Raw genomic sequence first — 25,813 nt, 5'->3', positions numbered from 1 at the left:
TGTACATTTGATGCTCTTAGCGTTGAGCTTCTTATCTACAGAAATAGATATAATGATACCTAGTAGGTCTGTGTGGAAGAGTAAATGAGGTGATCTAGGTGAAAGCTCATTGTGATAGCACAATGTTCAACATAGAGCATGTGCTCAATAAACTCTAAATGTAGCTTTAACCTGAGAGTCTCTCAAGTCCACCTCCTCCATGAAGTCTTCCTGCACCACAATGTCTCCCTCAGAACTGCTATAGATTTCCTTGTATTGACCTCTACTGGCACCTATTTATGAAGCATGGGCATTTGCTTTGATGTAACGGATGCTGATTGTGGGGAATACCTCAAATATTCCTGAGCACCTGAATACAGAAATGCCTTAGGGAACTTACAGCTGGAGATGCAGATCCACTCACTCCTACCCAAAATACCCCTGTGGGAAACTTCCCTGGTGGTCCAGTGGCTAAGACACAGAGCTTCCAATACAGGGGGCCCAGGTTCGATCCCTGGTCAGAGAAGTAGATCCCACATTCTACAGCTAAGAGTTCTTATGCCTCAACTAAAATATCCTGCATGCTGCAACTAATACATGGTGCAACCAAATAAATAAATATTAAGGAAAGAAATATGGTAGTTGCCATGAAACAGGTAAGGGCTGCCTGCTGGGCCAGGGAGAGAGAGGATTGGTGTATGAAAACTGATGAATCTGAGCTAAGACTTGAAGTGCATGTGTGATTGCCAAGGGCCAAAAAGGGAAAGCAGCAGGTGGATCTGCAAAGACCTGCAAATAGTGTGATGCTGGCAGGGAGATGGGGGGGCTTTGGGGGGGGGGTGGCTGAGGAGCACTGGGAGTAGGACAGTGGGTGAAATGGGACTGATGGTGGCCAGATTGTGAAAGCTATTGAATGGGCCATCAGAAGCTTTTGGCTGGGGATGAAACCACCTGATGTGGGTTCTGGAAAGATGGGTGGTGGCTTGGGTGGAGTCCACATCAGAGAGGATGAGCTCTGAGGCAGAAACAGAGGAGAACTGGAGAGGGCCCAGCCTGGAAAAGAGAGAGTAGACTGGGAAGACGTTTCTGTGGAAGGGCCACTGGGCTTAGTGTCAAGTTAGGCACTGGGGGGAGGGGAGCTGGCAAGGAAGCGTGCAGGACGGCTCCTGGGAGACCTAGCAGATGGTCCAGTGACAACTTTGTCTGGGAGGAGGACGAGCTGGGTTGGGGTGGGGCAGAGGTCACATGATTGAGCTCAATCTGGATGATTGCTTTTGAGGCCCCTGCAGGGCATTTACTCCAAGAGACCCAGCACCTATGGGACATTCCCTGACTCACTAATAAATATTTATTAAACAATTGCATGAATGAGTTTTCTCATGCTTTAGTTTCTACATTTGTTAAAGGAGAAAAGTCTACCTTGCAGTATTTTGTGTTAAAATTGGTGAACCAATATTGATATATTATTATTCACTGAAATCCATACTTTATTCAGATTTACTTAGTTTTTAACCAAATAACCTTTCTGTTCCAGGACCCCATTCAGCAGATGACATTGAATTTATTTTATAATGATTTTTTAATGTTTATTTTTATTTTTTGGCTGTGCTGGGTCTTTTTTTTTTTTTTCATTAGGGTCATTTTTAAGCTCTAAAATTATCTAATTTTATTTCTAAGAATATGTTTCAGTTATATCTAATTGTCTTTAAGATTCCAGGCACTTTTCATATTTGAACTGTGGACCTGTTTGCTTCTCTATCTTTAATCTTTATGAATTATCTGACTTTAAAATTACTGCCCAATGCTCCCCTGTTTAGTCTGAACCCCACTGGACATCCCCCTCTTCACCACAGTGTTCAGATGCGCAGCCCAGGAGATGACTCTTGACTCCATGGGGGCTCTCAGTCCTTCCCCAGGATTCTGTGGCATTTCCCTACTCTGATCTTTCACCTACTTTCTTAGGTAACTATTTCACATCTTTCTGTCTTCGTTGACACCGTTCAAACCTTTCCCCTCCTCTTAACTCTCAGCTAATAAATCTGTGTCCTATCTTCCTGAGAAGAAAGAAGCAAGAGAGGATTTATATAAGATCCATTGCCTCATCTACCCACTTATATGCTCTTTTGCCTTTATTTTTTTTTAATTGGAGGATAATTGCTTTACAGTATTGTGCTGGTTTCTGCCATGCATCAACATGAATCAGCCATAGATATGCCTATGTCCCCTCCCTCTTGAACCTCCCACCCACCTCCCTGTGCTGGGTCTTAATTGCTGGCACGCGGGATCTTCAATCTTTGTTGCATCATGCAGGATCTTTTAGTTGTGGATTGTGGGATCTAGTTCCCCAGCCAGGGATCAAACCCAGGCCCCCAGCATTGGGAGCACAGAGTCTTAGCCAGTGGACCACTAGGAAAGTCCCTGACCTTGTATTTAGTTATCATTTCTCCTTGGGCTCCTCTTGACTGTGGCAGTTTTTTCAGACTTTCCTTGTTTTAGGTGACCTTGACAATTTTGAGGAACACTGGGTAGGTAGAATGCTCTCTATTGGAATTTGTCTGTTATCTTTTTTTCATGATTAGACTGGGGTTGTTGGGTTTTAAGAGGTAAAGGAGCATTATCATCACCTCATATCAAGGGTGCATACCATCAACCCTGCTTATCACTGTTGATGTTGATCTTGATCCTTGACTGAGGTTTGTCAGGTTTCTCCACTGTGCACTTGCTTTTCTCCTCCTTTCTAGACTGTACCCTTTGGATGGAAGTCACTATACACAGCCTATACCTAAGGAGTGGAGATTTTTGCTTCCTTAGGGGTTAAGTATTATACAAATGATCTGGAATTCTTCTACATGGGAGATTTAGGAATTTATTTATAAATTTAACTTTTTATTTTAATCATGTATTTGAACTGTTGATACATTTTTTTCTCACCTGTCTAAGTGGGAAATGAAGGCATCCTAGGTCAGCGGTCCTCAAACTGGGGTTCACAGGTCCTTATGGGGTATGGAAGTCTCTCCCAAAGAGACCACACCAAGTAGTTTTACGAGAATCAGTGTCCAGAGCATCTGTGGCTAAAAGTGACCAGTAGGAGAGCAGATGCCTGGGAGCAAGGTCACATCCCCTTCCACCTCTGCTGCTCCTGACTCTTCAGAAGAGAAGCCCACCACACACCCACCTGGATGGTGAAACAGAAACCCCATCCCTTGGTACATTGCTTCAGAGCTTAAACAATCTGCAGGGAGCCCAGAAGAGAGACCTCTGGAATTGTTAGTTCTACCACAAATAGAATAAAGACAAGAAAACATTGAATAGGACTTGCCTGGTGGTTCAATGGTTAAGAATCTGCCTTCAAATGCTGTGGACGTGGGTTCAATCCTGGGTCAGGGAACTAACCTCTCACATGCTGTGAGGCAACTAAGCCACTGTGCCTCAACTACTGAGGCCGGGCACCTAGACAGAAGCGCGTGCACCTCTACGAAGAGCCCACGTGCTGCACCTAAGACCCGACACAGCCAAAAATAATAAATAACTATTGTGAAGGGAGATGTGTGCAAACAAGGTTTTTCTGCATTTACATTAAACAAAACAAAACAGTAAGAGAACTGATGATGAATTTTGTCACGTTCAAGCATTCTATCCATGAATACATAAACTAATTGAAAACTAAACCCCCAAGAAAGCCCGATGCATTTCATCAAAAGATGTATTTCTAGTATAATTTTACTTTTCATGTATAACTATCTTTATCAAAATGTGTAATATATTTGGCTTTGATGTTGAATGATTGTAATGATAATTTAATTCAAATTCAAAAGAAAACAAGTAAAGACTTAGAGCCTCACAGTCACAAGATATATAACATAATGTTAAAAAAATATGCATACTAATTACACCCCGTTAGGATACAGTACCAATAAAACTTCCAATCATAACATACATGATTCTGGGAGAATAGCATTGAAACATGTATATTATCATATGTGAAACAGAACACCATTCCATGTTCAATGCATGTGACAAGGGCTCAGGGCCGGGGCAATGGGATGATTCAGAAGGATGGGATGGGGAGGGAGGTGGGTGGGGGGTCCAGGAAGGGGAACACATGTAAACCCATGGCTGATTCATGTCAATGTATGGCAAAAACTATTACAATATTGTAAAGTAATTAGCCCCCAACTAAAATAAATAAATTTATAAAAAAAAAATAACATACATGAGAGGAAGACTGAAATATTGAAAGAGAAAATGAATAACATAAAATTTCCAACTATTAAAGTAGAGCTTGTTTACATTATTCTTTGTGTGTGTGTGTGTGTGTGTGTAGCAGAGTTTTATTAAAGTGAAAAAGGGACAGAGAAAGCTTCTGACATAGACATCAGAAGGGCGACGGAGAGTGCCCCCCACATTATTTTAAATGGATGTGGTAGGATATCAAACGAGTTTGGTATTTTAGTTTCCAATGTGTGTATGTGAAAGAGTGAGGTCATAGTTTTATTTAAATGTCAATATTCACAGTGTACTAGTAGTGGCATTCTCTGCAGCTGCTTGGTCTTAAGGTGAAAAGTTTTGGTTGTTAGTACCTATAGTTTGGGGGCTTCCCAGGTGGCACTAGTAGTAAAGAACTTGCCTGCCAATGCAGGAGACGTAACAGATAAGGGTTTGATCCCTGGGTCAGGAAGATCCCCTGAAGGAGGACATGGCAACCCACTTCAGTATTCTTGCCTGGAGAGTCAGAAGACAGAGGAGCCTGGTGGGCTGCAGCCCATAAGGTCGCAAAGAGTCAGACACTACTGAAGCGACTTAGCACGCAGGCACCTAAAGCTTTATTCATTTTTAGGGAGTTTGGGAGTCTTAGAGGAGAGGTAGATGCTTTGTCCCAGCACCACCTCGCCAGGCACCACTCCTAGGCTGTCTGTTGCTCTCCCTACCACCACCCTCCCACACTGTTTCTCCAGAAGCTCTTCTTCTCGGGATGTGGAACCTAACTCAGTCAGATTCTGCTGGACGAGTCGCCTGGCCCCTCTGAATGCCTCTCATTTCCTCAACTGTAAATGGTGAAGGTAGAACTAGACTATCTCTTAACAGTCTGTGGTTCTCTGAAAGCCAAACCCTTCTCACAGTCCGTTTGGAGACACTTGGGGACAGCTCCCAGGGAATAATGGTTTTCAGGGCACTGCCTCCAAGCCGGTTTCTATGCTTCTTCTCTATCCCTTAGTCTAGGATACATTTTAAAAGATGCGCCCAGGAAGCCTTCTCTGATTATATGAAACCAAATAAAGTCTAACAACCAGTCCTCATTCTGCCTCCAATCTGTTAGGTCATAAGACCTGACACACTGTAAGCGCTTGGGAAGTGCCTGCTATATTAATGCATGACTTGACACATTAATGTGTATTTACATGCATACCGAGACACTACATATGTCTATGTATTCACCCACATGTCCTCTTACAGAAACTGTTTTCAAACTTAAAAATAGTGAGATCTTTGTATTAAGAATAAAAATAATAGCACAACAAAAACAGTAAAATCCAAATTGTTCAAAAAGACCACTAATATATAGTGTTGTGAGGCTGTGAAGCAACTGAAACTCATTGCTGGTGGGAATATAAAATGGTGCAACCATCCATAGCCACTTAACATGCACTGACTTTATGACTCAGCAGTTCCATACCTGGGTATTTACCTGAGAGAAAGAAAACATATACTTACTTAAAGATTTGGACCAAATGTTTATAGCAGCTTTATTCATAATAGCCCCAAACTGAAAACAACTCAAATGTCTATCAATAAGAGAATAAACAAATAGTAGTACATCCATTCAATACTAATCAGAATTAAAAAAGAAAAAATTATCCTCACACACAGGGCTTCCCTAGTAGCTCAGTGGTAAAGAATCAGCCTGCAGTGCAGGAGATGGATGTTCCATCCCTGGGTCAGGAAGATCCTCTGGAGAAAGAAATGGCAACCCACTTTAGTGTTCTTGCCTGGAAAATCCCATGGACAGAGGAGCCTGGCAGGCTACAGTCCATGGAATCTCAAAAGAATCAGACATGACTGAGTGACTAAACAACAACAGCCCTTACATACAACAGCATGGATGAATCTCAAAAGCATGCTGCGTTTTAAGAGGTCAGACATAAGAGAGTAGACAGAACCTGATTCTGTTTATTTAAAATTATAATAGGCAAAAATAAAACTTTATCAACAGAAAACTGTTCAGTATTTGCTTGGGAACTGGCATAGGGGCGGAGGATTGACTAGAAAGGAGCAAGAAGGAACTTTATAGGGGAGATGGAAATGTTTTGTATCTTGATTGTGGTGGTGGTGATTACATAGGTGAATACATTGGTTGAAACTCCTTAAACTATACAGTTAAAATGGGTATATCTTAGATATAAATGATATCTCAATAGAGTTGATTGCTATACCAAGTGTTATTTTATTTTTAAACAATTTTATTTATTTATTTTTATTATTTATTTTTGGCTGTGCAAGATCTTTGTTGCTATGCAAGCTCTTCTCTAGCTGCGGAGAGTGAGGGCTACTCTTCATTGCAATGCTACTCTTCATTGCGATGCACAGACTTCTCATTGTGGTGGCTTCTCATGTTGTGGAGCATGGGCACTATGTGGGCTTCAGTAGTTGTGGCTTGTGGGCTCAGTAGATGTGGCTCCTGGGCTCTAGAGCACAGGCTCAATAGTTGTGGTGCACAGGCTAAGTTGCTCCTCAGCATGTGGGATTTTCTCGGATCAGGGATCAAACCCATGTCTCCTGCATTGGCACCCAGATTCTTTACCACTGAGCCACCAGGGAAGCCCTGCAATACCAAATTTTAAAAAGATCTCTGCCCAAATGTCAGAATGGATATTAGAGTTTATAAGAAAAAAGAAAACATGCTTTGTAGCCCATAATTATTTTTCTTTACATTTTTAAAAAACTGAAGTATAGTTGGTTTACAATATTGTGTTAGTTTCAGGTGGATAGCAAAGTGATTCAGTTATATATATTTTTTATATATTTCTGAAGATAATCTTCAGATTATCTTCCATTATAGGTTACTGCAAGATATCGAATGTATTTCCCTATGTTATACAATAAGTCCTTGTTGCTTATCTATTTTAGGCATAGTAGTTTGTATCTGTTAATCCCATATTCCTAATTTATCCCTCCCCACACCTTCCCTTTTCATAACCGTAAGCCTGTTTTCTGTGTCTGTCTGTTTCTGTTTTGTATATAGATTCATTTGTACTATTTTTTAGATTCCACATATAAGTGATATTGTATAATATTTTTCTGACTTGCTTCACCAGGTATAATATTCTCTAGGTCCATCCAATGCTGCTGCAAATGGCAATATTTCATTTTTTATGGCCGAGTAATATTCCATTCTGTGTGTGATGTCTATATCTATATATTGTGTTTTCTTAAACCATATCTCTTGATGGGATAGCCCATCATCCTTAAGGGGTGGAGTAAAAAGTAGATGGTGGTGGAGCAACAAATGGGGACAAATCCTGGCTGTATCTTAGCTGTGAGGCCTTGGGCAAGTCATATAACTTCTATGAAGACTGTTTCCCCATCTGTAAAGTAAAGATAATAACAATACCAGTATACTAGAATGATAACTTTTTGTGTTCCCTGTCTGGGTCACAGAAGACAAAATTCTGAATCTGTTTTTAAAATTAATTAATATTTATTTATATATTTTTGGCTGCACCAGTTCTTCACTGCTGCTGCCTGAGGGCTTTCTCTAGTTGAGGTGAGCTGGAGCTACTCTCTAGTTGCGGTGTTCAAGCTTCTCATTACAGTGGCTTCTCTTGTTGCTGAGCACAGGCTCTAGGTGCACAGGCTTCAGTAGTTGAGGCACATGGGCTCTAGAGCCTGGGTTCAGTTGTTGTGGCCCAGGGCCTTAGTTGCTCCCAGGCATGTTGGATCTTCCCATACCAGGGATTTAAACTGTGTCCTCTGCATTGACAGGTGGATTCTTAACCACTGGACCACCAGGGAAGCACCCCCCCCTCCCCCGAACCTATCTTATCTGACAAATGTGTATTGTTCACTCTTAAGCGGGGTTGTGACTTCATCTGAAAAAAACTTGACCTGACCCAGGGGAAGATAATTATAATACTAGTGCACCCTTGCAGAGTACTCTCTTTGTACAGACACTATTCCAAGCATTCTCTATAACTCATTTAATCCCCACAACATTCAATGAGGCAGGCACTATCTTAATCCCATTTTACAGACAAGCAAACTGAGGCCCAGAAAAAAAGGCGACAGCTAGTAAGGGATACAACCTGGATACCAATCCAGGTGCTTTGACCCAGAATCTGTGCTCTTAACCATCAAGTTAACTTATCTCTTGTTGACAAAGCATAATTTGTGATAAAGGCAGGGAAAAGAACTTGATTTACAAATACTAACTTTATACAAACAAATGTGAACAAAATGCAGTACCTTTCATATCAACACTTTATAAAAAATAGTGAAAGTTAATTTTATGTTGGTGTGGAAAATCCTGCTCTGTTTCTAGTTTCAATTGCTGTAGTTTAGCTAAAGAGCAGGCTACTCTACTAACACGGTTAGGGAGACCAACCCTCATGGTTTTAGAGCTGAAAGTTCTGCATCCTGGGGAGGTATCCCTAGGTCTAACTGTTCCCTGGTGAAATAACCCTGAAGGAAAAGAAAAGCTGTGATGTGACCGGGATTGGGCTCCCACCTCCCTTCCCAACTCATTTTTCACCACTCACTTCCTTAGCCCAGAGGAGCTAGTTTTAGTTACAAAATGGACCAGAGTCTTTCCCTCCTGGGCCAGATTCCTGCTATTCCTTCAGGCTGTTTCCAAGCCCTCTTTGCTTGGTTCATACTCACTCCAAACCCAACCAGACTGATGAAATTCGGCAGGTACACAGCGATGTGGTCACGCCAGTGGTTAACATATCCACTTCCCTGAGTGTGTCTCTCACCATCACTCCTCCCCAGGAGCCAGCCATTAAAGGTTTAATCTCCGGCACACTAGATGTTTTCTGAAAAGCTTCTCCAGCCCAAGGACCAGCATCTCTCTGCGGGCCAAACCAGTTGTTAAATAATGTAAATGCCATCCTTGGTTCAAACTATATAAAATGCAGTTTATATAAGCAATGCCAAGGAGAGGATTTGGATATCATTATTAACTGAATGCTTCTTTATTGGGTCCTCTTTTTTGTAAAGCTGCTAATGTTCATCATGATCATCAAAGGAAAACACATGCTCTAAGGTTAACCCCAGAAGGTTGAGGGGACCTTGGTGGTCTCAGGCCCCAGTTTCTATTCAAGGAGACTTCGGGCCAGCGGAGCCAGTCTTTGAGGAGAAGCAAGTAAGGATTGGCTGAGCCCAGGGCTTGACCATTTGGACAAGTGCTTGTGACATCAAGGAACATGGGGCTAGTCTCTTTATCATTAGGCAAATCATGCCTCACCATTCATTTATTCATTCCACAAAGAGTTAATAAGCTCCTCCTAAGTGGGATGCCCAGAAGGCAATGGCACCCCACTCCAGTACTCTTGCCTGGAAAATCCCATGGGTGGAGGAGCCTGGTAGGCTGCAGACCCATGGGGTCGCTAGGAGTCGGACATGACTGAGCGACTTCACTTTCACTTTTCCCTTTCATGCACTGGAGAAGGAAATGGCAACCCACTCCAGTATTCTTGCCTGGAGAATCCCAGGGATGGCGGAGCCTGGTGGGCTGCCGTCTATGGGGTCGCACAGAGTCAGACACGACTGAAGCGACTTAGCAGTAGCAGCAGCAAGTGGGATGCCACTGGGGTAGGGTAATAAGAGCCAGAAGTTGTATGAGACCCTCCTTGTCCCCTGTCCTGTGTATAAGATATGCACACAGGAAACACGGAGTGTTCTCAAAATGAGTGAGACAGACCTTGAGTTCAGAGGAGGGTTAACATAGGATAAAGCAAGGTGGAGGAACACATGAGCCCTGATTTGTCCATCGCTGTGTGCTGGCACTTTCCACAGTGCTTACCCCACAGTGGGTTTGAAAAGAACCTCATGGAATGAAGGGATGAATGAAAACATAATTACAATTCATGATCCTGCCATTCCGACATTGTTGACGTGTTGGCGTGTTTCCTTTTTTTCCAAATATACAAAGAACGTGTATTTTTTTTTAATATTTATTTATTTGGCTCTTCTCAGTCTTAGTTGTGGCATGTGGGGCTTAGTTCACTGGACCACCAGGGAAGTCCCTGAACATGTATTTTTTATTTCAGTATTTTTTTTTTGGCATGTTCATTGTAGAAAAGAGAGATAAAATGATAAAGCAACATAATATTAATAGCTAACTGGGGCTTAGTGTTCATTATATAGCAGGCAAAATCAGCTTCCCAGCCAGTGACAATAATTCTCTACATTTTGGTCTATGTGCTTCTTATAGGACTTTTTTATTCTAACTATACACTTAAAAAAAAAAAAATACTTGGCTCAAACTGTTTATATAATTCTGTATCATTTTACATTATTTTTTAAAACATTTTCCTACATCATTGGAAGTTCTCTTAAGGATTATTTTAGTGGCTGTTTATCCTGTCCTGGCAGTGTACTGTAATCAGAAGCTGTGGATGACAGCAGAGATTCATATACTGTCCGGCAGTGAATAGGGATTCACTGTAGTGTTTTGAGTGGGAGAGTAACAGAATAAACTTGTTGTCTTAGGAAGCTTGAGTGCACTAGAAATGAGCAAAACAAGGTCAGGGAGGCAGGCAGGAGGTGATTCTTTGGGCAAGGGATGCCAAAAGGAAGAGGAGTGTCAAGTACTTCACAAAAACAACTGAAGATGGACAGGAAGGAGCCCAAGCACATTGTGAGGTTTGAAGACTAGTCCGCTCCAACTCTTTCCAATTCATTAGCTTGAGAGAATTGCGTTAGCATTGTCAGAAATGAGAAAGTTAGGAAGAGAGCTCTATTAATGAAATGAGAGAAGAGTCCTTTTATATGAACATTTTTAGCTGGAACTCCTGCAGGAGGTTAAAAACAAACAAACAAAAATACTGGCCAGGGCTTGAGTGCAAAGTCTGGGCATGAGTGAGAGGTTTGAGGAGGTAGAAGCAGTGGGATCGAGTGGTTAGAGATGAGGTGGAGAGAACGGCAGGGAGAAGAAAAGACTAAGGCTGGAGCTGGGAGAAGGGCAGGGCTGGGCAGAAGCCGAGGAGGTAGCCAGATCCTTGGGACAGATGGCATGGAGAGCCTGGAGGGTAGATGGACAAGATCTGTTCCCCTGGTGCCAGGAGGCTAACTCAGCCTAGGCCACTGAATTTTGCTTCTGACGCCCTCCCAGGATGCAGCACAGGGAGTAGAGAAAAATCCAATTATTGTCTTATTATCATCATCAGTATGTTGGTAAATAAGTAGTTTTTCCCAGGTTTATTAAGTGTTAGATATGAAATTCTTTTTCTTGCATTCTCTTTTTATTTCAAAGCTTTCTGACCTACTCATTGAGTCTCTGGGCTCCTTCTGAGCAGCAGGCCTGATTCAGTCTCGGAGTACAGTATGCAGAGGATATAGAAAAAGATTACAAGAGGCACATTTCACTGACAAAGGGCCTCAGCACTGAACTTTTTGAGTAAACTCTTCCTTTTTTGCTAATCCTTTTTTCAACAATAGGAAAATCCTAGTGGTGAGTATGGATAGATTTCTTTTGGTTTATTGAGTTGAGATTTTGCTGGAGGTATTCCAATGTATGCAGTAATTTTAAATAAGATCAAGGCTTAACAGAAATGCTTAGGAATTTGACCACACCTGAGGGTGAATCTATTGATTGCTAGTTTGGGGATGGTCTGCCACTTAGGAGACTCTTTGATCTTGAGGCTAATTTCCTAACTTTGCTGGACCCCTGTATACTACCCCCACATCCCTCAAACTGCTCAGCAATCGCACTTGGATATCTTAGGAGATAGAGCAAACTAAAGAAGCTTCACACGTCTAAAGCTCCATACACTTTGTGTTGGACACTTTGGAAACAAAACATTATGACTGCCATGATTCAATGTCAGGACCACATTTCAGTTTTTTTTGTTTGTTTTTCCACTAAATAAAACTATTTTATTAATCTTACACTCTGCCTAAGCTAGCTAAGTTTTTTTTAACTTAAGGCTTAGTTTTTATTTTTAATATGGTTGACTTAAAATATTAAGTTAGTTTCGGATGTACTACATAGTGATTTGACATTTGCAAATATTATGAGATGATCACCGTAAGTCTGGTAACCATCTGTCACCACACAAAGTTATTACAATGTTATTGACCATATACCTTATGCTACGCTGTATATTACATCCTCATGGTTTATTTTATAACTTGGGGTTTGTACCTCTTAATCTCCTAAGTATTTTACCCCCATCCTCCTTCCTTCTGGCATCTACCTGTTTGTTCTCTGTAGAACTCATAGATGAGTCTGTTTTTATTTTGTTTTGTTTGTCTTTTAAACATTTTAATTAATTTTTTTTAGGCTGTGCCACACAGCATCTGAGATCTTAGTCCCCCAGCCAAGGATTGAACCCAAACCCCCTGCAGTGGAAGGGTGGAGTCTTAACCACTGAACTGCCTGAGAAGTCCCTAATTGTTTTGTTTTTTAGAGTCTACACATAAGTCAGGTCACAGAGTATTTGTCTTTCTCTGTCTGACTTAGTTCACTTAACATAATACCCTCTAGATCCATCCATGTTGTAACAAATGGCAAAATTTCAGTTTTTATGGCTGAGTAATATTCCTCGGTACATGTATACAGCATCTTTTTCCATTCATCTATTGATGGACACTTATGTTGTTTCTTGGCTATTGTAAATAATGCTACAATGAATACTGGAGTGCATATATCTTTTTGAATTACTGTTTTTTATTTTTTTCAGATAAATACTCAGAAGTGAAATTGCTGGATCATATGGTAGCTCTTCTTTACCATCTGAGCCACCAGGGAAGCAGAAATGCAGGAGACCTGGGTTTGATCCTTGGGCCAGGAAGATCCCCTGGAGAAGGGAATGGCTACCTGCTCTAGTATTCTCACCTGGAGCATTCCATGGACAGGGGAGCCTGGCAGGTTACAGTCCATGAGGTCGCAGAGAGTTGGACATGACTGAGTGACTAACACCTGGTAGTTCTATTTTTAATTTTTTGAGGAAACTTCATACTCTTTTCCATAGTGACTACATCAATTTACAGTCCCACCAATAAAGTGCAAGTGTTCTCTTTTCTCCACATTCTCACCAACACATTGTTCTTTTTGATGATAGCCATTCTCACAGTTGTGCTTTTAATCTACATTTCCCTGATGATGACTGATACTGAGCATCTTTTCATATGCCTGTTGGCCCTCCGTGTGTCTTGTTTAGAAAAATGTCTATTCAGGTCCTCTGCCCATTTTTAAATCAGGTATTTTTGTTGTTGTTGTTGTTGTTGAACTGTATGAGTTCTTTGTGTATGTTGGATATTAACCCTTTATTGAATATATTGTTTGCAAATATCTTCCCCTTTCAGTAGGCTGTCTTTTTGTTTTGTTGATAGTTTCTTTCAATGTGCAAAATCTTTTTAGTTTGATGTAGTCCTGTTTGCTTATTTTTGCTTTTATTTCCCTTTCTAGGAGACAGACCCCCCCAAAAAAATATTGCTAAGATTGATGTCAGAGGGCATACTGCTTATGTATTCTTCTAAGAATTTTATGGTTTTGGGTCTTACATTTAAGTCTTAATCCATTTTGAGTTTATTTTGGGATATGGTGTGACAAAGTAGTCCAGGTTTGATTCTTTTGCATGTAGCTGTCCAGTGTCACCAACAGCATTTATTGAAGAGCCTGTCTTTCCCCCATTCTATATTCTTGCTTCCTTTATTGTAGATTAATTGATCATATTAGTGTGGGTTTATTTCTGGGTTCTATATTCTCTTCCATTGATCTATGTGTCTTTTTTTGTGCCAATACCTCACTCTTAAAATTAGGGTTTTTTGTTTGTTTTTTTAATAAACTTTAGAACAGGTTAGACTTATAGAAAAATCAAGAAGATAGCACAGAGTTTCCCTGTCTTTCACACTCAGGTTCCCCTATTATAAATATTTTACATTATATTGTACACATTTTCCAGTAGTCATGTATGGATGTGAGACTTGGACTATAAAGAAAACTGAGCACTGAAGAATTGATGCTTTTGAACTGTGGTGATGGAGAAGACTCTTGAGAGCCCCTTGGACTGCAAGGAGATCCAACCAGTCCATCCTAAAGGAGATCAGTCCTGGGTGTTCATGGGAAGGACTGATGTTGAAGCTGAAATCCAATACTTTGGCCACCTGATGTGAAGAGCTGACTCTTTTGAAAAGACCCTGATGCTGGGGAAGACTGAAGTCAGGAGGAGAAGGGGACGACAGAGGATGAGATGGTTGGATGGCATCACCGACTCAATGGACATGAGTTTGAGTAAACTCCAGGAGTTGGTGATGGACAGGGAGGCCTGGTGTGCTGCGATCCATGGGGTCGCAAAGAGTCAGACACGACTGAAGGACTGAACTGAGCTGATTGTACATTTGTCAGAATTAATGAACCAGAATTAGTCCATTATTATTAATTCAGGTTTACATTTTATTCAGAATTCCTTAGTTTTTACCTAATGTCCTCTTTCTCTTCCAAAGTCCCACCCAGAATACCACATTACATTTAGTTGTCATGTCTCCTTGGGCTCCTCTTGTCTGGGGCGGTTTTCCAGACTTTCCTTGTTTGATGACCTTGACAGTTTTGAGAAGTACTGGACCACCTTTTGGTAGAGTGTCTCTCAGTTGGAAATTTTCCTATGTTTTTCTCATGATTAGACTTGAATTCTTGAGAGGAAGGCCACAGAGGTAAAATGTCATTCTCTTTGCATCACATCAAAGGTACATACCATCAACTTGACTTATCAATGTTGATCTTAATCTTGATCACCTGCTTGAGGGAGTGTTTGTCTGGATTTTCGACTGTAAAGTTGTTTTCTCCCCTACCCTTTTCAGTCTTTGCAAGGAAGTCACTATGCATGGCCCATAAGAGTGGTGGTTTACTCTCTTCTTTAAGGCTAGAGTATCTACATACAGTATTTGGGATCATTCATGAGAGGTTTGTATATTATCCCCCATTTATATCAGAATAGATATACTATTTATTTTATATTTTGGGTTATAATCTAATACTGGTTTATTTTATTGCTCAAACTGTCCCACATTTGGCCTGTGCAAGCTCTTTCAGTTGGCTCCTGTGTCCTCTAACGCATCTCCAGCTTCCTGTTGCTTTGTTTATTTGGCACTTCCTTACTTTCTCTACTACAAAACGTTCCACGCTCATCTTGTATATTTCCTGCTCCAGTCCTAAATTCAATCATACCTCCAAGGAGAACATCAAGGCAATGTTTTAATCTTAGCAAATGTGTATCTGACTGGAAGTTGGGACAATTTCTCAGGTGGACAGGAATAAGACTCAGGCCACTCTCGGGAGGGGACTTTCCCAGCAGCAGCAGCAACCAGAATTGCAAGTCTTTAGTGAGAAATAGATGACTCATCAGCTCCCCAGGTTGTCTCCTCCTTCCCCCTCTTGCTGACAAGACTGTCCCTAAACCAGCTCAGACAAAGAGACCCAGGTTAGAAAGTGTCCCCACCCACAGGGCCAGCAAAGAATGGCCTGTTGCAGGCCAAGTTGGGGTTTAACCATAACCAGCTGATACTTCCCCCATTTGTATTATTTATACTCCCTTCTACCTGCAGAAAGAATTAAACATGATTACTCTCAAATTTACAGCTATAATAAAACTATTGTTAATAATAGTTTGGGTAAAAGGATAAGAGCATTGTGAAGAAGAGTGTGTGTGTAGTAATTTTGTCCCAGACACCCAGACTGGGGCAATTTCCCTAGGTTCCCTGAATCACATATTGCTACCACCAGAAATAAGAAATATTTAAGAAATAAATATGAAATAAAGAAGCTTCACCTAGCATGTTATAGCTGAGATGGAGCAAGTGATTTCTCAGGAATTATATAGCTAATGAGTTGAAGAAGTAGGAATACTGGGGCAGGTCTCTTGATGTCTATGTCTTTTCACATCCCCATTCTTGCCTCCCTTTCCAGGAGAGCAAAAAGAATAGCTTTCAGACCTTCTGGGTGCCATAGTGTGAAGGCAACACTTTCAGGCTTCTTTCACTTGCCGGATGTCTTATGTGAATGTGTCTGAGAAGTCATAGAGGCTATAATTAGGGGTTATTAGCATCCAAAGATACTTGGAGGTGAGGAATGTAGGATGTAGACACTGGGACACAGAAGTGAATACTGGGGATTCTACCATTTCCCCACAGTCAAGTTTTTGATGATTAAATCAGCAACTTTCTAGTTGTTGTCTTCAACATTTGATCAACAGTTGGTAGTGGTGGTGGGGTAAGGAATAAAAATCAGAAATCTTGAAACTTTTTTCAAGAGATTTTGAGATTTGGACTTAGAGATTTTTATACTACCTACTGCTTGAAAAATAGTTATTTATTTTCAATTTTCACTGACCTACTCCCAACACTCTCCCTTCAACAACTCGTGAAGGAGGTGTTTTCAATGATCTTCATATAGGCTGAGATCTTTGTACAGGCGTGGGATTCAGAGAAAGGATTCTGGGCCTGGTGTCACTTGGTGTGGCTGCAATAAAGTTATGAAATTAGCATCAGGCTATTCTTCACTTGCTCTCTTGGTGACCTTCCTAGGGCTACATGAGATATCATGTCTCTATCTATAAACACCTTCTAGGGCAAGGACAATGGGTGGCCCAGGACAGCATCAGCAAATAGATAATTATTATGTGCTTTTGATGATGATGAAGATGATATTAGGGACTTTGGGGATTTAGAAAATATTCAATTGGAGAACTGTCCTTGAAGATCCTCCCCAGCTAGCTTCTCCAGCATCCTGAGATCCTTTAGAGGAGCAGAGTGAAGGTGTTTAAAGACTGCCTTCAGGCTGAATCTAGAGGAAGCTCTTCCGTGGAAGAGGTACAATACATTCTTGCCTGCCGTGTTCCCTCTTGAGTTTATCTTCTGCCTCTTCATGATCTCTTTATTTTTAAAAAAGTAATTCATTAATAAAATTATTATCCAGACTTTTTAATACTCAAACATATCTTTTTTTTATTGTTTGTTTTAATTTGAATAAACGTTTAATTTGAACATGTTGCATTATGTGTTCTGCAATTTGCTTCTTCTTCCTAACAATAAATCCTGGATATCTGTCTCTGCCTCAGAGATCTGCCTCATATGGGCAACTCTTTGTTCTCGAACCTGTGTGATTCCCTGAGCGTCAGTTTTCGGCCTGCGTCTCTACCTGCTGGTGTTAGAGACTGCCTGACCTCTTGGGGCGTGCTGTAGAGGGAGGTCCTGGAGGAGGCTTGGAGGGTGGGCGGGGTCCGAGGCCGCTTGGGGTATGCAGATGAGGTGGGCGGGGTTCACATATACCCACGGGTAGCGGCTGGCGGTTGAGCTGGGTCTCCGCGGATTCAGTCAGAGGCAACCTACGGAACGTGCTTCACCGATCACAGCGGAGCCTCGTCCCCGGCTGTCCCCGAAGCGGGCCATGCCCCCGCGGGAGCTAAGCGAGGCCGAGTCGCCCCCGCTCCGGTCCCCGACCCCTCCCCCGGGACGGGGCAGCGCGTCCCCAGAGCTGGGCATAAAGTGCGTGCTAGTGGGCGACGGCGCGGTGGGCAAGAGCAGCCTCATCGTCAGCTACACCTGCAATGGGTACCCCGCGCGCTACCGGCCCACAGCGCTGGACACCTTCTCCGGTACGTTCAACGGCCACGGCGGCCGCGTGGCTGGGGGTGGGGTTGTGCACTCGGGGACTGCGGCTGGAGCCGAGGAGCGAGTGCACCGAAGCCCCCCGGAGGCTGCCGGGAGGAGGCCCCGAGGTGGCGCTACTGAGGCTTGGTGGGATCCAGGACGTTCTTTTCTTTTTTTTTTCACTTTTAATTAGTTTATTTTCTATTTTTTAACTTTACAATATTGTATTTGTTTTGCCATACATTGACATGAATCCACCATGGGTTCTTTTCTTTTCTTAAAAAAAATTTTTTTTTTTCGTTTATCTTTGGCTGTGCTGGGTCTTCGTTGCTGCGCAGGTTTTTCTCTAGTTGCGGCGAGCGGGGACCACTGTTCGTTGTAGTTCGCTGCTTCTCACTGCGGCGGCTTCACTTGTTGCGGAGCGCCGGCTCTAGAGCGTCCGGGCTTCAGTAGTTACCGCACGTTTAGTTTTGGTTCCCGGGCTCTAGAGCACAGGCTCAATAGTTGTGGTCATGGGCTCAGTTGCTCTGCGGCATGTGGGATCTTCCTGGACCAGGGCTCGAACCCATGTCTCCTGCATTGACAGGTGGATTCTTTACCACTGAGCCGCCAGGGAAGCCTCTTTTTCTTTTCTCTATTAGAGTGTAATTTCTTTACAATGTTGTGTTAGTTTCTGCTCTGCAATCAAGTAAATCAGCTGTATGAAACCTATGCCTCCCTCTTGAACACTCCCCTCCCCCCCATACCACCCATCACTGAGCACAGAGCTGAGCTCTCTGGGCTGTACTGCAGGTTCCCACTAGCTATTTTGTACATGGTAGTTAGTTACCTCAAACCTAATCTCAGGACACGCTTTCTAACTCAGTCTTTCCCCTGCCTCTCCCTTGCAGTGCAAGTCCTGGTTGATGGAGCCCCGGTGCGCATTGAGCTCTGGGACACAGCAGGACAGGTGAGAAGTAGCGTCCTCTACTGGTCTGGGGTGAGGTGGGTTGGAGGCTGGGAGAAGCCGGGGTCCATCAGGAGTGGAGAAGGCCTTGGGCCCTTAGTTACGAGTCTCAGTCTCCAAACCAAGGTGACAAGGGATTCCCTGTGTCCTGTGGCAGGGAATAATCCTACTAATGGCCTGGACTTTCCATCCTAGGAAGACTTTGACCGCCTTCGCTCCCTCTGCTACCCGGATACAGATGTTTTCCTGGCCTGCTTCAGTGTGGTGCAGCCCAGCTCCTTCCAAAACATCACAGAGAAATGGCTGCCAGAGATTCGTACTCACAATCCCCTGGCACCCGTGCTGCTGGTGGGTACCCAGGCCGACCTGAGGGATGATGTCAATGTACTGATTCAGCTGGACCAGGGGGGCCGGGAAGGCCCGGTGCCTCAACCCCAGGCTCAGGGTCTGGCCGAGAAGATCCGGGCCTGCTGCTACCTGGAGTGCTCTGCCTTGACGCAGAAGAACTTGAAGGAGGTGTTTGACTCGGCCATTCTCAGTGCCATTGAGCACAAAGCCCGGCTGGAGAAGAAACTGAACGCCAAAGGTGTGCGCACCCTCTCCCGCTGCCGCTGGAAGAAGTTCTTCTGTTTTGTTTGAACAGCTGTGGCAGCAGAATGATCAGTAGGCCAATGGCCACAGACTTCTAGAACCTGAGACATGGGGCCTTTGAGGGGCTCTGCTGGCAGAGCCAGGCCACCCCCATGGGACTCAGTTCCCATCTGAACGCTGTGGAGCCATGGGCCTTTAACTGCCCGCTCTTATATGCCAGGATGAGCCTAGGGCCTGGAGGAGGGAAGGGTCTGACTTGGATTTCTGTGGTCAAGGCTGACAGAGAAATCCTAGTACTTTGATTTTCATGCGATGATCTTGACAGCGTCAGCTGCCTCCAAGCAGTTTGGGGGTCAATTCCTAGTTTCTTATTATGGGCCCTCAAGCCAGGCTGGTTGAATTAGGACCCCTTGTGGTGGTCCCCACCCCTTCCTTGGCCCAGGGGTGAGGAAGAGCCTGAGGAACAGCTGGGCATCTTGGAAGTCTGGAAGGTGTCCAGCCCTGATTTGGAGAGTTTAGAATGAATTGGATAAGACAGAGATCTGTGAGAGATTGAGAAGGAGCAGAAAGTACAGCCTTGGAACCTTAGGACTAGAGGCAGGCTGGGGAGAAGACAGATCAGAGGGCTCCTCTTGGAACGAAGAAGAGAAAGAAGGAGAGCAGAGAAGTGGGGCAGCTGAGGAGCAAGGCTGACACTTGGGCTGTCCTCAAAGCCTCAAGGCCAGGGAGGGCGGGGCTGGTGCCTGAGAAGAACTGGGTCTCAGGTCTCCCTAGGCACTGCCCAAACTGGCTGGACCAGGAGTGAGGCAGGAAGTGAGAGGCAAGGCCCAGCAAGAGGAGGGGGAGGAGCTGCAAATCGGAGCCTAAAGGAAGAAGGGGCTTTCTCCAAAGTCATAGCCTAGAAGACAGGGCAATGTGGAGTCTGCAAATAAAGCCTTAAGTTTCTGAAGCTGCTGTCTCGGTGTCTTTTTCTGGAGAGGTCAGGATGTTGGTCCCTCAAGACCCAACCATTTGGATAGAGACAGCTTGGGTACCAAAAGACTGAGGCTAGATTGAAAGGTGAGGGCTGGTCTAGATGGGACAGTGATGGGAACTGGATGCGGGGGAGGGATTTGGGGCGCCCCGTTTGGGGCTTAGCTGGTTCCCAGGAGAGCTAGCGTGGGAAGCAGCCTGGAAACGGGTTTCCCCAGGTGTCAGCGCCAGAGCTGCTTTCCCATGACCTCACCGGGCGGGTGGTGCCCCTCCCCTCTCCCCCTCCCTTCTGGAGCACAGTGCTCAGCCCCGGGCTCTGGGGAAATCCTGAGCCCTCTAACCTTCCTGCTCTGATCCTTCCAACAGTCTACAGTGCCCCAGGGTTTCAGATTGGGGAGGGCCCTCTGGTTCAGACCCCGAACACGAAGGGACCCCCATACAACTTAAACCTCAACCACTGGCCAAACTTCTTGGACTTGGGTTGGTTGAACCCAGTCTTTAGACTTAGCACTCAAAGGCTACATAAAGACCTAGTGAAGGTCAGGATGCCAGTGTCAACAATTTATATTGCTTTTTTTTTTTGGCCTCTTCTGTGCAGGTTGTGGGATCTTAGTTCCCCAACCAGGAATTGAACCTGCCCTCAGCAGTGAGAGTGAAGTGTCCTAACCAGTGGGCCACAGAGGAACTCTGGTCAACAATTTAAATAGAAGTTTGGTCCCAGAAATCCTTTGAGAGTGAGGGTTCATTGATTGAGGACTTAGAGAGGAGCAGGGATTCAGAGAACATTCCCTAGACTTGGAGCTGGAAGGACGTTTAACAGGTGCATTTGGAATAGGAGGGGCACCACTTTACTTACCTGTAAGGGAAGAGAGGCTCAGAGAAAAAAGGTAACATCCCAAGTAATATACTATTATAAGTGGCCATAAGAGCACTATGCCAACTCTAGAGTTGGTACATGGTAAGTGTTGTTCGTGTGGACAGGTATTTCTAAGGCACACCTGGGACACTTGCTAGGCAACTAATGGGCCAAGTGAGCCCTCTGTCCCAGCCCAGCTCCCTCTGCAGGAAGTTGTGTGTGTGTGAGAAAGAACATGGCTGTGGGACAGAAATCCTAGCCAAGTGAAACCTCAGATAATCCCCAAGTTGAGTTTTGGCCAAGACTGTCCACCTTCTGCCCCACCTGGGCTCTTCCCCCAGAGCTCCAGCCACCTGTCTCCCTTTGCCCCTTGTCCCCTCAGGTAGATGGAGTCTTACCCCCTGCTCCATGGCCGGCTGTTATCTCAACCCAGCCTGACACACTACCTTCCTGGGGGCAGAGACCTCAATTCAAGTTCAGGCTCCGGCATCAACCATGACCTTAGGCAATTTTTTTTTTCCTTCTCTGTGCCTCAGTTTCCTTATTTGCAAAATGAAACACTCAAGTCTCTGGATTAGAGATTTTCGAACTCCTCCAAGGTGATGTAAAGGTGCTATGGGTTGGGGGAGGAAGCCTAATCAAGTGATCTTTGGGGTCTCTCCCACCTCCAGCTTCTTCCCTAATTCTCTGATGGAAGTAGTATACCCGTGTCACTTTGTCTTCTCTCCTGCTGGGTCACTGAGCCTTGTCTGCCTCGCACCTGCATCTCTGCCACTGCTGCTTCCCACTCCGGTCTCCCTAGTGCTGCTTCCTTTCTCCCGGAACTTCCCTGACTCAAGATTCTTACTAGCTCTCAGTGCCTGCAATGAACTCCCAGCTTCTCATTTCAGCACTCAAGACCACAAATCTGACACCAACCTGGACAAGGCTAGATTGTCCCAGTGATCCCCACTCCCCAATCCCCAATCATTTTTTACTTCTGACTCCAAGTCTTTAAGTGAGTGAAGGAAGTCACTCATTCGTGTCCGACTCTTTGTGACTCCATGGACTGTAGCCTACCAGGCTCCTCCGTCCATGGGATTCTCCAGGCAAGAATACTGGAGTGGGTTGGAAGTCTCCAGTCTCTTCGTTCTCCAGGGGATCTTCCTGACTCAGGGATTGAACCCAGGTCTCCCGCATTGTAGGCAGATGCTTTTACCATCTGAGCCACCAGGGAAGTTTTTGCCAAATCCTCTAGAAAGTGCCCCCGAACTCCCCTCCCAACCAGATGCCCGGTTTCTCCTTTAACCATCTTCCAGTCAATACTCACTTCTCTAGGACCTATGTCATTAATGTCTGCACTGCTGTCTCGGCCCATTGAGGAGACACTAAATTTAGTCCTTTGCTCAGGCTACACCCCCCCACCCCCCACCCCGCAACCCACCATCACTAGCTAAATGGAGAGGGAATAAGTCCCATTCATGCCCCTGTGTTCCCACAGGATCATGGGCTCAGGCAACATTTGCTGCTGACCATTAGGTGCTTGGGGCTTCCCTTGTGGCTCTGCTGGTAAAGAATCTGCCTGCAATGCGAGAGACTTGGGTTTGATCCCTGGGTTGGAAAGATCCCCTAGAGAAGGGAAAGGCTACCCACTCCAGTATTTTGGCTTGGAGAATTCCATAGGCTGTATAGTCCATGGGGTTGCAAAGAGTTGGACACAGCTGAGTGACTTTCACTTTCAGTTTCATTAAGTGCTTGAGATAAAAAGCCAAGTAGTGAGCCTTGCAGGGATCCTGAGGATAAAGTTCATCTCCAGGTCTGTGTCCAGGGGCCTTACCACAGGCCTAAAGAGTAATGGAATGGCTTGGGATTTCCCTCGTCGTTCAGTGGTTAAGGCTCCTTGATGCCACTGCAGAGGTTTGGGTTTGATCCCCGGTCAGGGGACTAGATCTCACATGCTACCACTAAGAGTTCGAATGCTACTACTAAAGATCTCGCCTGCATCAACTAAATGATCCTGCATGCTACAATGAAGATCTCGCATGATGCAACTAAGACCTGGATACAGTAGAGATAAATATTTTTTTAAAAGAGCGATGGCTTGCTGGAAAGGCCCTCTGAAGCCCTGGGGCCCATGCCTGTACAGAGCAAAAGGGGATTTACCTCTTGTTCCAAACCCACAGTCTCACTCGCTGTGTCTCTACAATGTGATCTCTCTTTACTTTTCTGGGACTGTTTTTATCTCTTTATCTCTCTTTCATTTGCCTCTTTTCCCCTATTTTCTCTGCTCTTGAATCTAAAGGAACATTGAATATATTAGCTGGAAAGAAGTGTATTTTTCTTACATATACAGTCTTAAATTAGTGCTTATCAATGTAAAATTATTTTTAATATCTGTGTAACCAACCCTTAGTTGATGTTTTTAAATATCTATTTTCTTTTTTCACAATAAATGTTTCGCTTACAGAAAAACTGGAAAATCCAAAGAACAAGAAGATTGAAATGTACTAATAGTCTTAATTCCCAAAGATAATCCGTAGTAACATTTTGATGTTACTTCCTTTCGGTTTTCTCTGTATATTTTTGAAACATTTCTTGTGATTATGCTAGATATAATTTTGTATTTTCTGTTTAAAATTTTAACAGCTTTTTCATGTTATTATAAACTCTGATTAGAATCTGTAACCATTTATGTATGTTTGTTCACTATTTCACTCTGATCATAATTTCTTCAACTAGATCCCCATTTGGGTGCATTCAGGTTGTTTTCCTTTACATATTTTTTTTCTTTTATAAATGAGATTAAATCCATAGTTGATTATTTTTTCCACCTGGATTGGTGACCATCTACAGAAAAAATATCCTTCATCTTTGGCTTGGAGACTGGATCACCATATGATCGTGAATGGTGCCTATGAGGGAGCTTGGGTTTCTTTGCCTGTTGACTTGTCAGAGGCTCTTTCTGTTGAAGCATGACTAGTAGATTGTGGGTGTTCAACAAATACTACATGATGACAAGGTACGTGTATATGACATATTGGTGTTCATGTACATCCCTCTGTGTCCCTAATTTTGCTCTTGTGTATTTCAAGTGGATATTACCTTTGTGCAGACCTCTGAACCGTTCCATGCATGTGCAAGTCTGTGTATCTACATGTGTAAATGTGGATGTCTGTCTTCATGTGAGATGTGAGTAGCTCCGCATGTGTAAGTTTGTGTATCCATATAATGCCTGCCCTTAGGAGTGTGTATTATACACATTTCTATGTGTGCATCTGGCTGTGTGTTGGGCTTCCCAGTTGGCTCAGTAGCAAAGAATCCTCCTGCTGATTTGGATACCTGGGTTCAGTTCCTGGTTTGGGAGGATCCCCTGGAGGAGGGCATGGCAACCCACTCCAGTATTCTTGCCTGGAGAATCCTCATGGATGGAAGAACCTGGTGAACTACAGTCCATGGGTTGCAGAGAGTCAGACACGACTGAATGACTTAGCACGCATCCACGGGTGTGTTGGGTGTATGTTGGTCTCTGTGCCTGTGTGTGTACATCTAGGTTGGGCCTTGTTTCTTCGGGACTGTCTGTCTATGTGTCTGTGTGTGCCCAGGCTCACTTCTGAGTGGGTCTGTGTGTGTGTGTCGGGGGGGGTTTTCTCCATGAGCATCTTTGTGCTGGGTGTGTGTGCTGGGCTGGTGTGTGAGTGTCTGCACACTTGAGGGAGCTGGGCCTTGCTTGCTTTCCCCCAGGTAGCAGGGCAGTGCCCAGGGCAGAGGTGACACACCCTCTGATCGCCTCATTCTCCTGGGAACCAGCTTGGGAGAGTGAGTGAGACCGAGAGTAGACTGCGTCAGGAGCACCAGCCCCTTTTGCAACCAGCCCAGGCCCCAGGCGGTAACCAGGCTCTCACAGGTCAGACCTGCCCACTGTGCCTGGCTGCCAGGAAACCCTGCTCCCAGCAGGGCTGTGCTGTCAGCGTCCTCCCTGGGCCTGGGCCAAATCCTCTGGTGAGCGGAACTCAGTCAGCCGAGAGGCCACATTAGTCACGCTGTGGCAACAGTAGGGAGTGACTTCCCAGGCCTGGACAGTGCTGACTGTCCCAGGAAACCACTGTTTTCTGTCCCTGGCCGTGGTGATGCTTAGGCAGCCTGGTCTGCTCCACTATTGCCTTCCATTCTTACAGCTGAACTTCCAGATGGGCCAGAGGACTCTTATTAGCTCCGATTTTCAGATGAGACTGAAACACAGAGCCACAGGGCCAAGAGGGCACTTGGACCTGGGCCCTGACCTTGAGTCCAGGCTTCTTTCTAGTGTCCTGCCTGGAGGTTCTGCCCCTTAGAAATAGACCTCTCAGAGGGCAGGGTTGGGAGGCATGGTTGATGGGACAGATTAGATTGTCCTAGGCTCAGAGTGGGACAGAGGGACACAGGGTTGGAGTGGAATGTGAGAAGGGATGTTGGCATTGAACCAGGCCTGCCCTCCTACTGGAAAGTTATCAACACTTCCTCCATTGAAGAGATTTGTCCCCTAACTGGGATGACTGTGGAATTCATTGTCAGACTCAGGATATTTCTGAGATTGAATGGGAACTCTATTAATAACCTGGGCGTATGGTCACCCTACTCATACCCTTCTGGAAGGCAGAGCTAGTCACCAGTCTCCTTGCCTGGTCAGCTTCTTGGCTTCCTTGAAC

The 25,813-nt window shown here is 44.3% G+C and overlaps 2 protein-coding genes across 5 annotated transcripts in view; one reads left to right on the top strand and one right to left on the bottom strand.

Moving 5' to 3' along the window:
* VPS18 (VPS18 core subunit of CORVET and HOPS complexes) overlaps positions 1-17,403 on the bottom strand; it is a 28,935-nt gene extending 11,532 nt beyond the window's left edge. The window contains exons 1-2 of one of the 4 annotated variants that reach the window (XM_081507647.1): positions 17,333-17,403; positions 8,854-9,044 (exon numbers count right to left, since the gene is read on the bottom strand). The gene's annotated coding sequence lies outside the window, so the exon portion shown is untranslated. Of the gene's footprint in view, positions 1-8,853; positions 9,045-17,289 lie in introns of all 4 variants that reach the window. The other 3 variants (XM_081507648.1, XM_081507650.1, XM_081507649.1) reach the window with 3 other exon arrangements.
* A 97-nt stretch (positions 17,404-17,500) lies between these two features.
* Positions 17,501-20,270, top strand: RHOV (ras homolog family member V). Its single transcript, XM_081507651.1, has 3 exons — positions 17,501-17,789; positions 18,675-18,733; positions 18,926-20,270. Exons 1-3 carry the CDS (start codon positions 17,582-17,584, stop codon positions 19,367-19,369), a joined length of 711 nt encoding a protein of 236 aa, XP_081363777.1. The 5' UTR covers positions 17,501-17,581; the 3' UTR covers positions 19,370-20,270.
* The last annotated feature ends 5,543 nt before the right edge of the window (positions 20,271-25,813 follow it).

Source organism: Giraffa tippelskirchi, chromosome 7 (genome assembly GCF_054371585.1).
Source record: "Giraffa tippelskirchi isolate mGirTip1 chromosome 7, T2T-mGirTip1v1.2.pri, whole genome shotgun sequence".
NCBI classification, from domain to species: Eukaryota; Metazoa; Chordata; class Mammalia; order Artiodactyla; family Giraffidae; genus Giraffa; species Giraffa tippelskirchi.
This window is presented reverse-complemented; position numbering and strand designations above follow the sequence as displayed.

Coding starts and splice junctions, on each gene's coding strand:
- RHOV (XM_081507651.1), top strand. CDS start 17,582: ATGCCCCCGCGGGAGCTAAGCGAGGCCGAGTCGCCCCCGCTCCGGTCC. Junction 17,790..18,674: donor AGCGCTGGACACCTTCTCCG/GTACGTTCAACG, acceptor TCTCCCTTGCAG/TGCAAGTCCTGGTTGATGGA. Junction 18,734..18,925: donor TCTGGGACACAGCAGGACAG/GTGAGAAGTAGC, acceptor TTTCCATCCTAG/GAAGACTTTGACCGCCTTCG.